Source organism: Microtus pennsylvanicus, chromosome 10 (genome assembly GCF_037038515.1).
Source record: "Microtus pennsylvanicus isolate mMicPen1 chromosome 10, mMicPen1.hap1, whole genome shotgun sequence".
NCBI lineage: Eukaryota > Metazoa > Chordata > Mammalia > Rodentia > Cricetidae > Microtus > Microtus pennsylvanicus.
Genome location: NC_134588.1, coordinates 92,351,237 through 92,364,246, shown reverse-complemented (window position 1 = coordinate 92,364,246; position 13,010 = coordinate 92,351,237). Strand labels below are relative to the sequence as shown.

Here is a 13,010-nt window from a genome sequence, read left to right as displayed (position 1 = left end):
TTAAATTCCTTCTCCACTAATACGTCCACCAGTGCTACAAGAAGCTCAGCTCTGAGACTGGTCCTCAGCCTTACGTCAAAGCAAAAGGGGTACCCGTGTCTAGCAGTCATTCACTCATTCAACAGCTGTTTATTAAATAATGAACACGTCCAGCACAGAAACAAACGCAAGCGGTGCTGCTTGGCAGCCTACGGAAACTATGAAGCTACGACCAGCAACGTGTCGGGGGCATAAGGGGAGAGTAAATGCCCATGGGCACAGAGGCTTGTCACCCTGCCGTAGTCAGGAAGCCTTGAAGGTTGCCTGACGGGGTGCAGAGCCAGCCTCGGTCTGCCGGGATAGATGGAAGGGCATGCCTGCTGGGGAAGTCAATACAATATGCACAAACCTCAAATGGGTGCATACGGTTCTAAATAGAAGCAATTGGCTGGGACGGCCAGAGAGGACTGGGGATGTGGGCAGCCAGCCTGGAGAAGCAGGGAAGCCTCGCATGCCAAGCTCGGGGTTTAGTCTTTATCCAGTGGGCAGCAGAAGATTTTTAAGCAGAGGGGAAGTGGCACTCAGAACTACAGCTCAGAGGGCTGTTTGTGGCAATGATGATGATTAGACACATCCACGAGCCGGAGTGGATGAAGAGTGGCCTGGTGACAATCTGCAAGGAGCACATGGGCTGTGTGGGTGTGCTTGTCACCATGCCTTGGCAAGGCACATGCCCAGAAAAGGGGCTGACTTACAAGAATCCGCTCCTGAAAGCCCAGTTAGGCCCAGCCGGGACTGAAGCCAACTTCCACTTTATTCGGGAGCTTTCACTTTCAAGACATCTTGTTTTGAGTCAAGATTCCTCCTTCTGAACATGGGACTTTCCAGCAGGACCACAGCTCCTGCCCTGCACTCATTTGGCCCAGGATATCCTGATTTGCTGAGGAAGTCTTCCGAAGGAGGACGTCGGCCATGTGGTGCCTCTGGGGTCTTCTTCTCTGCGAAGGTAAGTGAAGCAGATGGACAGACAGCCTGTCCTCTGGGGAGCTGAAAGCCCCTACCCAGCTGCCCTCATCAGACCTCTGGGCAGCGGCCTCTCAAAACCAAGTAAGAACCCAGAAACTAAGGAGAAGTGGAGAACGGAGCAAAGTCTGGGGCAGCCTAACGCAGGGTTTCAGATGAAACTGAGTGGCAGCATTAGTGGCATCTGTAGCCAGGAGACGCCGCCTGTTCTAGGACCCAGAGTAGCTTAACATGATGGCAGTTTTGAGAGAAAGTTGGGTGCAGGGATGACGGGGATCTGAAGGCACTGGCACGTGGGAACTCTACAGTCCAGGGAGAAGAGGGGAGCGTAAAGCAGAGCGGGGCTCCCTATGGTCTGAGGGATGTGATTATCAGCCTGAAGGAATGCTAGGGTCCCTCTCTGTATCCTGTAAAAGGGGAGACAGACATTGGGTAGAGAAGAAAGATGACAGCAGGTTAAACATGGTCCCTGTGGGCTTGAGAATAGTCTCCAAATACTCAGTGGCCCCTTCATCCATCTGTGCCTGAGTCCCCCCTCTTTGATCAACAAGTAGTCAACATGACAAGGTAACTGTTGCAGGGCCAGGATGGAGTTCATGGACCCCGAGACACTGTTGCATCCTTCAGGGACTCATAAGGACTAAACAAGAACTCACCACATTCTCAGACCTTCAATCGGCACACTAGCACTGCTACAGCCTCCCCGTCCTGTTTAGAGGAGGAAGGTGACAAGCTGAAGGTCACACAGCTGATTTGCGGCAGAGCCAGGACACGAGAGAACCTCAGTTTCAACTGACATCTCCCATTAACACTTATCCTGTCAGGATGGAGATGGCTGGGCCCAGAGATGGCAAGGATGTGGATAAGGACTAGAGTTGCAGCCAGCAGAGTAGCCAGGCTGAACAGGTCTCCTTATCCCAACTCCCAGCCTTGGGTACATTACATATCATCCTAACCTTTCCCTGTATCCCAAGGTCTCCTCCTATGCCAGGCTTGAGGTCAGTTCTCCGCAAACTCAGTGCAATTTCCTGAACTCCTGCAGTCGGGTATTAAACCGGGGCACTACAAGTACATGGATGAAGACATTTGCTCTTGACCTGAAAGAGTTCATGGCCTGTTGGGACATGCTGATTCAGAAACAGACAATAATAAGACAGGGGTGCTGATCCCTGATCACTGTGGGAAAACAGAAAGAATGTATACCTGCAGTGAGAGACAGGAGAGGTTAGAGGTGATGGTGATCTTCCAGAGAAAGCATGAACAAGGCAGAAAAAGAGTCAAGAGGGCAGCTCAAGAAGGGTTGTCTTCCACAAACTTCACACTCAAACCACTCCTCAGAAAAGCCAGCATCTTTCTCTCTCATCTCCTTTCTGTCTCTGTCCTTGTATCAGATGCAATGATACGTGATGGATCCCAAAGACCTGGGTACACACTCTGAGTTCTCAGTTCTCTCCTTCACTCTCCGGACCTAATCTAATCCCAGCGTTTGCTAGTTACACTATTTGTCTCTCTGTCTCAATCCTCCCCTTCCCCACATTTCCCTTCCTTTGTTCAAGTAGCCATCACCTCTCTCTTGCATTAATATAAACAGCCTTGAACTTCCCCCACCTCCAATGCATTTTCCATGCCTATGTGAGACACCACACACACACACACACACACACACACACACACACACACACACACACACAATTATTTTGGGCTTTTTAGCCCAGAAACCAATGCTACCTCATGGCACAGTGTGATCCCGCCAACTCTTGGCGACACCGCCTACTTCCTTCCCTCCACAGAACCAATTTCATTTCCCCATGCTCTCCCCCTTGCATTGCTCCTGGTGCTGCTCCCTCAGCCTGTAGACCTTCTCCATCCCTTTTCCCGTAGCCACTGCTTGACTGGCTGATTCCTATCCCTCCTCCGGGTTGTTTCTTCTCCAAGGCTGCTCCAGGCTGGGTGAGGACTCCTATTAACCTACTTGTGTGCAGCTACTTTTTCTCATCATGATCCTTAATTTATTTTAGTGGTTGTTTTGAGGTCTGGTTTCTCCATGAACAGAGACTTAGATTCTCTTCCTGTTTTGTTCCCTCATCTATGACACACACAACTACACCCTCAACTCAGCACAGCTGCTGGGTGGAGGGGGGGGGTAATTCAATTCCAAGCAACTCTGCTGTTTGCCAGGAGTAGGACAAAACACCTACACAGGCAGATTCACCATGGTTTCTGTCCTTACAGCACTCCTTCCCGTTGTGGTTATCAGTGTCCAAGTGCTAAGCAAGGTGGGAGACTCCGTGCTGCTGGACGCAGAGTACCCTCCCGGCTTCCAAGTGCGGGAGGCCATCTGGCGATCTCTCTGGCCATCAGAGGAGCTCCTGGCCACATTTTTTCGAGGTTCCTTGGAAACTCTGTACCGCTCCCAATTCCTGGGCCGAGTCCAGCTGCATGGCAACCTCAGTCTGGAGCTTGGGCCCCTGAAAACTGAAGACAGTGGCAACTTCTCTTTGCTGATGGTGGATACAGGGGGTAAAACCTGGACCCAGACCCTGCATCTCAAAGTGTATGGTAAGTGTACCCAACACTGGTTCCCCTACTCTCCTCCTGAAAACTGCCGGCCGAGCACCTGAAGCCATAGCAACTGAGGAGAGCTAGGTTCCAGAAAGGCATGGCCTTTGGCCATGATGCTAAGTCAAAGAAGAGCTATTCCCCAGAAGTCACATCTACACTTCCCAAGGGAGCACCTCACGAAGCAGCCGGCTTCACCAGTCCACCAACCTCATCTGTAGGCCGTTTGTTCTTTCCTTGGTTCAGCAGGCTTGGAAATGATGTTTACCCACCAGACCGTCACCTTTTTCTTCATTTGTACAGCGAGCCTTATAGCACGTACTATGCACAGTGCCCATAAAGATGAAGCACAGTGGTATGTGGGCAAAGCGGCCTGTCGATCCACTCTAAGGTATCATCGTAGACTACAGGTGGTACTATTATTTTATTTACCACTAAAAAGAAAAGAAAAATGTGGCATAGTACTTAAATGGTTTTTACTTACTAGTTAAATTCAACTTGAACTATAATTAATTATAGAATTTTTGTTTGATATATCTGTTTTTTCAATTAAATTTATTTTTCTAAAACAATCTTTTCTCATTTTACATACCTATCCCAGTTCCCACTCCCTCTACCTTCCACCACCACCACCCTGCCGCCCCCATTCACTCCTCAGAGAGGGTAAGGCTTCCCAAGTGGGCTCGACAAAGTCTGACACATCACTTTGAGGCAGGACCAAGGCCCTGCCCCCTTTATCTAGACTGAGCAAGGTATCCCTCCAAAATGAATGAGTTCGAAAACGCCAGTTCAAGCACTAGGAATAAATCCTGGTCTCACTGATAGTGGCCCCACAGACTGACCAAGCTACACAACTGTTACCCACGTTCAGTGGGCCTAGTTTGGGTCCTATGCAGGTTCCCCCACTATCAGTCCAGAGTCAGTGAATTCACACTAGCTCGGGTCAGCTGTTTCTGTGGGTATCCCCATTATGGTCATGAGGTCACGATCCCTTTGTTCATATTATTGCTCCTCTCTCTCTTGAACTGGGTCTCTGGAAGCTCCGCCCAGTGCTTAACTGTGGATCTCTGCATCTGCTTCCATCAGTTGCTGCATGAAGGTTCTATGATGACAATTAAAGTAGTTGTCAATCTGATTTCAGGGGAAGGCCAGTTCAGACACCCTCTCCATGGTTGCTTAGGGTCTTAGCTGGGGTCATCCTTGTGGATTCCTGGGAATTTCCCTAATGCCAGGTTTTTTGTTAGCCCTGTAATGGCTCCCTCAATCAAGATTTCTCTTTCCTTGCTCTCCCTCTCTGTCCTTCCCCCACCTTAACCATCCCATTCCCTCATGTTTTCTTTCTCCCTCCCCTTCTCCCCTCCCTCTCCCCTTTCATTCTCCCTTCTCCCACCCCACCCCACCACACTCCCATTATGGAGTTTTTGTTGTTTTGTGGAGGTTTTGATGTTTTCTTTCTTTCTTTTGCTTTTTTTTTTATTTCTGTTGTTCTAAAGTTAGCGCTAAGGATTCAACCCAGGACTTTGTACTTACTAAGAACCAATTCTAACAGGAATCTAGACCATCCCTGCCCCAGCCTTATTTTTCCTAAAAGATCTTTTAGTTGGCTGTGGTAGGTAATACATGCCCATAATCCTAGCACTTGGGAGTCTGAGGCAGGAGGATTGCTGTGAGTTCAAGGCCAACCTGAGCTGCATTACTCAAGAGCTAATAGTCACTATTTTTATTTCTTAGGGTTCATGGGGTGGGCTTTGCTTCACAATGCCAGCATTGCCTCTTGTGCAGCTGCGACTGTCCCTGCAGCTGGAGTGGATGAATTAGCTGAGGATAAAATGAGTTCTCTTTCTCAGTCTCCCTCCCTCCCTTCCTCTCTCCCTCTTTTTTTTTCCTTCCTCCCTCCCTCTCTCCCTCTCTTTCTCTCCCTCTCTCTTTCTCTCTCTCCCTCCCCTCCTCCTTCCCCCTCTCTCTCCTCCTCTATCTCCATCCACTTCTGCTGCTCCAGGCCTTTTTAACTCCCATTCGTCTCCTTTATCGAATGGCATGAGACAAAAATGTGAGTGGCCCCACACTGCTGGTTCAGTAAATACTCAAAAATGTGGACAGTTGTCGAGAGTCCAAATTCAAGGATGGAAACTGGGAATAGGTGAGGGGCTGGAAAGAGGAGGCAGGAGATGCTGTAAGCAAACTGGGGAAGATTCTCAAAATCCCGAGACGGCTATCTTACCTGCCCTTGAGCCAGCCGTTCAGGATGCTGATTTACAGTTAGAGAGTGCATGTCCAAAAACGCAAAGGCCTGAAGGAAGTTGTGCATCTCAACAAGCAGAATGCTGGCTGGATCTCAGCACTATGCAGCCCCCCTACCCCAGTGCCCTTGTACAGGGAATAACCTCCACAGCCACGCAGGCCGTGGAGCCTCTCTCCTTCTCCACATCTCAGCGGATGCACATGGGAAACAAGGACATTGAGCGTAGTAATACATGCAGCACCCACACCACTAAGCCCTAAAATGCCTTGTTCTCGGTATCTGAATTACAGATTTTAAGGAAATTGCTGTTTTATTGCTTCCAAATACATAGCGTGATTAGAACTAATTGCAGGAAGCTGCCAGGCAGCCGTCCTTAGGAGCTCGGTTTTGACAATAGATAAGAATGATTTGAATTAGCGGATCGGTTACCAGAAATGTCGATGGGTGTTTCTACTGTGCCTGATCGTGTTTGGAGGCAGCTTGTCCTCTTAAGTGGTGTAAATATCCCCCCTGTAATCTCTGTTTATACTATTAGTATGCCCAGCAAATCATTTCTTTTTTCATATCACAAATCCCACCAGATTGAGCTGGCATTAACGAGGTTTTACTCTGCTTGACTTTGGAATGCTGTCAGCGACTCGGCCCTCCTGTTGTCACTATAATGCTCTCCCACTGGCCCCATTGCTCGAGACTCGGGATTTACTCATCAATCTATAAAGGAATGAGGAGCCGCTGCTTAGGATGCCAGGACACTATTAGTTAGCAGCCCAGGTATCCAACACCAGTTTGCCAGCACTAGAGAGCGAAGGTTACGGCGATGACAGAGCCCCTCCCTCCAGGCTCCTCATTCACTGCATTTTATGCCCTTCCAATTATTTTCTTGTTCATCAGCATGTGTCAGTGTCTGTCTCCTTCCCCCAAAGTGCGTGAATGTGGGTTCTTACCTGAACTAATAAATGCTCGTCATCCCTTGTTGACTGACTGGCACACTGTGAAAGGAGACATCAGCAGAGCGCCTGGAGAGTTCTGAGTCACACCTGAGCTATCAGGGAAGGTGGCCCAGTCAAGGCACAAAGCAGTGTGTCTGACGGGGGTGGGGGACTCTTAAAGGATGCCTAGGAGGTCCCTAGGTGGGCAAGAAGGGGAAGAATAGGACCAGGCTTGGTGGCACAGCCCTGCAATTGCAGCATTCTGAAAGCAGAAGAGAGAGGATTGTGAGTGTGAGGACAAGCCAGAATATAGACTAAGACCTCCTTTAGAGGAGGCAGGGGGCATTTATGTGCACAGATGAGCCACACAAAAGCATGAAATGTACGAAATAGCGCCTCATGGTTGGGAGAATTGCAAACCAATGAAATAGGCAAGGAAGACCAGCAGAGAGTGTAGCTAAAGAGATTGATATATATTATTCCATAAAAGCTTTAGATACCAAGCTAAAGAATCAGTAACTGGAAGGTCAATGAGATTGAAAAACAAAAGAAGCATCTAACCAGGCATAGAACCCAGACACCGAGCTGTGGACTCCACCCAGCAGCCCTCTAACCTGCTGTCATTCTTACACAGACACAGTACCCAAGCCCATGGTTCAAGTGTTCACTGCTGCAACAGAAGAGACTCAAGCCCCCAATACCTGCCACGTCTTCTTGTCCTGCTGGGTCTCCAACATCAGTGACATAACCTATAGCTGGCGACGGGAGAGGACAATGGACGTTGATGCAGAACTGCACAGCTTTTTCTCAAATGGACAGCTGCTAAGTGTCTCACTGGGACTGGGAGACCGAGATGTGGCCTATACCTGCATTGCCTCCAACCCCGTCAGCTGGGATACGGCCACAGTCACTCCCTGGGAGAGTTGCCATCCCGAGGCAGGTATGCTAAGGACCAGTAGGCAACAGTTTGGGGATTATGGTGCATCAGACCCGTTTCTGACTCTGCCTTCCATGATGCAGCCTCCGGGAAGGCTTCCTACAAGGATGTGCTGCTGGTGGTGGTGCCCATATCGCTCTTCCTGATTCTAGCTGGTCTCCTTGGGGTATGGCACCATGGCCTCTGCTCAGGTACGAGTCTGATATGTGCAGAGCATGGGGGAAGGGATGTGAATGCCGGGAAGAAGCCGGGGCTGGACCTCCTCCCACTTGGATTCAGAGGCCTGCCTCTTTGCATCTCCTCTCTCATGTCTTGGCCCTCCCCTCACACTTTGGTCTCCAACCAGAACAACTTGATCCTCCTTCTGCAGTTCCTCAAAGGAGCCACTCTCTCGCCTTCCCCACAGGCCTGTGCACACTATAGTCTCTCTGCCTAGAGCGCACTTTCTGTGATTTTTTCCCTTTCCATCCGGCCCTCTCTTGCTGAGTCTTCAAGGTGAGTGTGTTCCAGGAAGCCTTCCCTAACTCCCCCCCCCCATCTGCCTACCTTCAGTCTGATTAATATCCTTCCTTTAATCGCCTTTACTAACTCCATCCCAAGGACTAATTACCTGTCTGCTCCTGCTGACTTTTGAGCCTCACCAAAGCAAAGGCTGGGTCACAAGGAGACATAGCCGGGTTTGGGGGAGGGGGGAGTCCCTTGAGCGTCACAGTTCCTGAGACAGGAACAGCAGTGGTAAATGGTTATTGAAGGAAAGTATTGATGAAATCGATGAATCCTACTCTCTTCTTGCCAACCTTTTTTTTTATGGTTTTTTGGGACAGGGTTTCTCTGTGTAACAGTCCTGACTGTCCTGGAACTCGCTTTGTAGACCAGGCTGGCCTCAAACTCACTGAGGTCCACCTACCTCTGCCTCCCAAGTGCTGGGATTAAAGGCTTGAACCACCTCTGCCCAGCTCCATGTCAACCATTCTTAGGAAAGGAACGCCCAAGAGGAGCCCCACCTCCATCCCACACCCCCACCCAACCCCCACCCCACACCCCCAGCCAGTGGCTGACAACACCAACTTCTACAGAAAAGCAGTGAAGAAACCTGGTCAACTCAGGTTTTAAACTCTCTACACAGATAATTATCACTGCATCTGCCCAGATACCCTCTACCTTGCCCCTGAAGGAGCGTCTCAGATGGCACAGACTTCATGGCTGCTTTCAGGCTGAGCTCGGTGGCCTTACTCTGCTAGCTGTGTCCTAGAAAATCAGGAGTGACAGGGACTTGCACATTTTTCTCAAGAGGCAGGGAAGTTGAGGTGGAGGTGGACAGCTTAGACTACACTCCATTTAGGGGGTCCCGTCTGTGAGAAAGAAGGTCTGTCCCACACCCATTGCTCCCCAGGATTTGTGGTAAGAAGATAGAAGCCAAGAAAAGATCCGTTTTTAAAGACTGTTTTATTGAGCTATAAACCATACATTGTACAATTCACCTAGTTAAAGTACACAATTTAATGGCTTTAAGTTAATCCAGAGCTTTACCTCCAACCCACAACCAATTTTAGAACATTTCTCTCACCTCCCCCACCAAAAGAAGATTATAACCACTTAGTCAACACTCACCAACTCCCCTGTGCTTTCCCCAGCCCTAGACAACCACGAGTCTACTTTCTTTATCTATTCTGGGCAGTTCACATGAATCGAACCCCACTATGCGGTTCTCTGTGATAGGCTTCTCTCGCTTAACCTACCACCATAAAGGCTCATAAAAGAACAACTTTGGCCACCTGGGTGATGTAAAAGCTCCACACAATATGTCCAGGGACTGGTCCTAGCTCGGCCACGCGACATCTTGACATATAACCAAGCGCGGCACAACCCTGACTCATGGTATGGGTGCAGACGATGTGTAGACATTAAGAAGAACGTCCTGTTCTTAACAGACATCGCCTTTCCCGTGAGGGGTACTGGGCTCAGGACATCTAGTGTTCAGAGCCTGAGGACGAAAATGCCAAGAGGCCAAACACTGAGGGATAACCTTCTGATCTTCTCACCAGGGAAGAAGAAGGATGCTAGCGCTGACAGAGTGGTTCCGGAGACGGAGAATCCCCTCGTGTAAGGTACACCATCAGAGACAGCGTAAACGGGCGCTTGGATCATGATGCGAGGCTCTGCCCAGTCACATGATGCTCCGCACCTGGAAACTTCCAGGATCCTCCTAACTTCCGCAAGTCTCCTGTCTGCCGCTAGAGAACAGCCAAGGAAGCCATCACCCTGGTTCCAACCTCCTCCTCCTCCCTCCTCTTCGCACACACTGGATCTTCTCGGGGCAAGGTGGACTGAGAAGTTGCTTCCTTAAGAGCCCTGGACATTCTCTAGAACCCACAGAAACACTGTCTATCCAAAGTACCCATGCTTCTAGCACTAGATAGAAGGAATTACCTATCAAGAGACTGCCTCTAGGCCAGGTATTGAGCCCTAAAAGATATCAGATGTTTGAACTAACAGGGAAATCGCGCCAGCCACTGCTAACTCCAACCCCAGCCCCTAGAATCTGAGATCCTTGTGTTCAAGATTATCAGAAGAAAAGTTACAGACTAAAGAAAGGTGGAAGGCAGGACTTTTTCTTTCTGGCCTGAAGGACTTTCAGATCATCTTAGTTCAAGGTCCCTCAATGGTAATTTGAGGTTATTAAAATGACAAAGAATAGCTGACATGCCATCTTGAGATGGAAGTCATTTTTCTCTCCCACCCCAAGGCAGGATTTCTCTGTGTAGCAGTCCTAGATGTCCAGGAACTCACTCTGTAGACCAGGCTGGCTTCGAACTCACAGAGATCCATTTACCGCTGCCTCCTGTATGCAGGGATTAAAGGTGTGAGCCACCACCACCTGGCCGAAAGTCATTTTTTCTGGTAGCACCCTATTAAAAGCCATCTTCATCACCATTCACTCTCACGCCTCCTGCGTGATCTGGAATGGTGTTTGAGAGTCTCTCTATACACACAGTTGCCAGAAAGGAAAAAGAGAGAGAGAGAGAGAGAGAGAGAGAGAGAGAGAGAGAGAGAGGGAATTTGACCCACCCAACAGTAAGGTCTTGCACAACAGCAAGAAGAAGCTGCTAAATTCAGGGTAAATGTTTTTCTGAAACTGGGAAAATGGAGAACCATGAAAAGCTACACGGGAAGAAAACTGGAGGGAAGGGTACCGAGACATTTTAGAATCTGCCACGTTCATTTTCAGGTGCAAGAGTAGAAGACCCACCTAAGTTCAAGGGGAGAGAAAATCCTACACTCAACTGTAGGCTTGTCAAAGTCACTTTCGTGTACGCCATAGAGGATATTGTTCTGGCCATCTTTGGAAAATGTATCCTGCCATTGAATGATTCTGTTTGTAAAACGTCTTGGCTCTTTATTGCTGCTTGGAAAAACAAAGCACTTAAAGAGTTAAACTTATCCTCGGGGAGTAGGAGCTACCATGGTTCATGCTTATTCCCATCCAAATGGAATGGGTTTTATCCTGGGGCCGCACCCAGGCCTTGATAATAGAGAGGAAGGAGGCACTGAAGAAGCAGAAGTAGTTTAGAATTGTTTCCGAAGTGGCTTCAGTCTCTCCACCCAGGAAGTCACTCCTGCCCTGGCACCTTTCCTCTTCTCCCCAGTGCCAAGAGAGTCACTTTACCTGGGACAAATGATGGGCACAGTCCATTGGCTGTGTGCTCACACTACACACCTCCTCTCCACTTACCCTGGATTCCCCTCTTGCTGGCTTTTCTCGGGGTCCCTGGCTTTCTCTCTCCCACACTCACTTTTCTTCTAGCCCCTTCTTACAACTTCCTCCTGCAGACTGCACATGGCACATGCCCACTCAACCTGGCAGCTTGGGCTGCCCTCCCCTGCCAAGTATAGGCATTTTCTCACCACGTCATGGAAAGGCAGCCTGTCCCTAAAAACGATGTGAAAGGGGAAGCCCGGGATATAGTAATGAGACATAGTGGTTCTGGGATGAAAAAATATACGCTGTCCCCCATCTTCCCTCTCTTTATCCCCCCCAGCCTCACCTCAAATCCAAGCATGGTTCTTCTCTTCAGGAGGGGACTCTTGGAACAGGCCCATGCTACTCACACGAGCTACTGCTCCCATCCCCAGTGACTCACTTGTCAACTAGTAGACTTATTGTTCTTTCTCTGGAAAACACAAGGTGCTCGTGGGACACCAATCTTATTCTAAGAGACGTTGGGAAAGATGCTTCAAAAGTTACACCATCCCAAGTATGAACTGGATGCTCAGCGAATGTTGAGAGCTCTTTGAGGCACTGAAGAAATCAATGTCAGATGAAGCAGAGTAGAGTCCAGTCCCATGTTCGATGGCATATAAATAAATTGTTAAGTATGTGATAGGTGCTGGCAGGTTCTGTTTAAAAGATAAGGCAGGCTGGCTTTGTGGTACGAGCTTGGAGAAAAGAGAAAGGCCCAGAGATATGGTCTGGGGCCACCTCATGTAGGACCTCATGATCTGAAGAGTAAGAAGCATGAAGTTTGGGAGGCAGAGGGGACAGTGAATGGAGTTGTCAGTCTCTTTGGGGGATGTTTCTAGCACGCACAGGTCAGACCAGAACCCTCCTAAAGACTGCCTTTTCTCTTCTTTGTTCTCATTTTCTTTATCTTTAGTGATAGCATTTGAACTTATTCTTTTTTGTATAAAGGATAAACACAAGATCTGCTGAGACCAAGAGGTCCAATGACAGAATACTAGAATATAACTGAGCGTGGTAGCTTATACCTGAAATCCTAGCGCTGGAAAGCCTGAATCAGAATTGCTGTGACTTTTAAAGGCTAGCCCCGGCTATCTAGTGAGGACAAAGCCAGCCTGGGCTACAGAGCGAGACCCTGTATCTCAAAACTAATATAATAGAATGGGGAAGAGTACAGCGCAGGAGTCAGTTTGAAGAGAGCTTCATTCCATTTATGGAGATATAAATACTCAGTGTTTTAAAGAGGGGGAGAATTGGGTGAAAGAAACTGCAGCAATCTTCAATGGCATTCCCCCCCCCCAAGCCTTTCTTCCATGTTTATGACATAGTACCTTGCCACGTTGACCGGCTCTTACTAATCTCTCAACAGTCCCTTCCCGATTTGACCCATATATCCATTCTGCATGTAGCCTGAAAGGAAACCTGTAGAGCTCCAGAACACACCTCCCTGGGTTTGTGAAAGGTTCGGCAGCTATCTTTCCTTTGGTGACAATCAATTGCCAGGAGTGGCAGACTGAGCATGTGGGTGGGTAGTGGGGATATACTATTGCACAGCTAGCCTGGCTCCCATCCCAGGAATCGCACTTTTAGGGAGACACAATA

The 13,010-nt window shown here is 48.9% G+C and overlaps 1 protein-coding gene across 2 annotated transcripts; it reads left to right on the top strand.

Moving 5' to 3' along the window:
* Window positions 1–810: 810 nt before the first annotated feature.
* Window positions 811–10,543, top strand: Slamf8 (SLAM family member 8). 2 transcript variants are annotated; one of them, XM_075989182.1, is made up of 5 exons: window positions 811–985; window positions 3,235–3,561; window positions 7,367–7,672; window positions 7,753–7,860; window positions 9,715–10,543. In XM_075989182.1, the coding sequence occupies exons 1-5, from the start codon at window positions 952–954 to the stop codon at window positions 9,774–9,776; spliced, it is 837 nt and encodes a 278-aa protein (XP_075845297.1). In that variant the 5' UTR covers window positions 811–951; the 3' UTR covers window positions 9,777–10,543. The 2 variants fall into 2 exon arrangements, with proteins under 2 accessions (XP_075845297.1, XP_075845298.1); XM_075989183.1 differs by lacking the exon at window positions 7,753–7,860 and having other exon boundaries at window positions 830–985.
* Window positions 10,544–13,010: the final 2,467 nt, after the last annotated feature.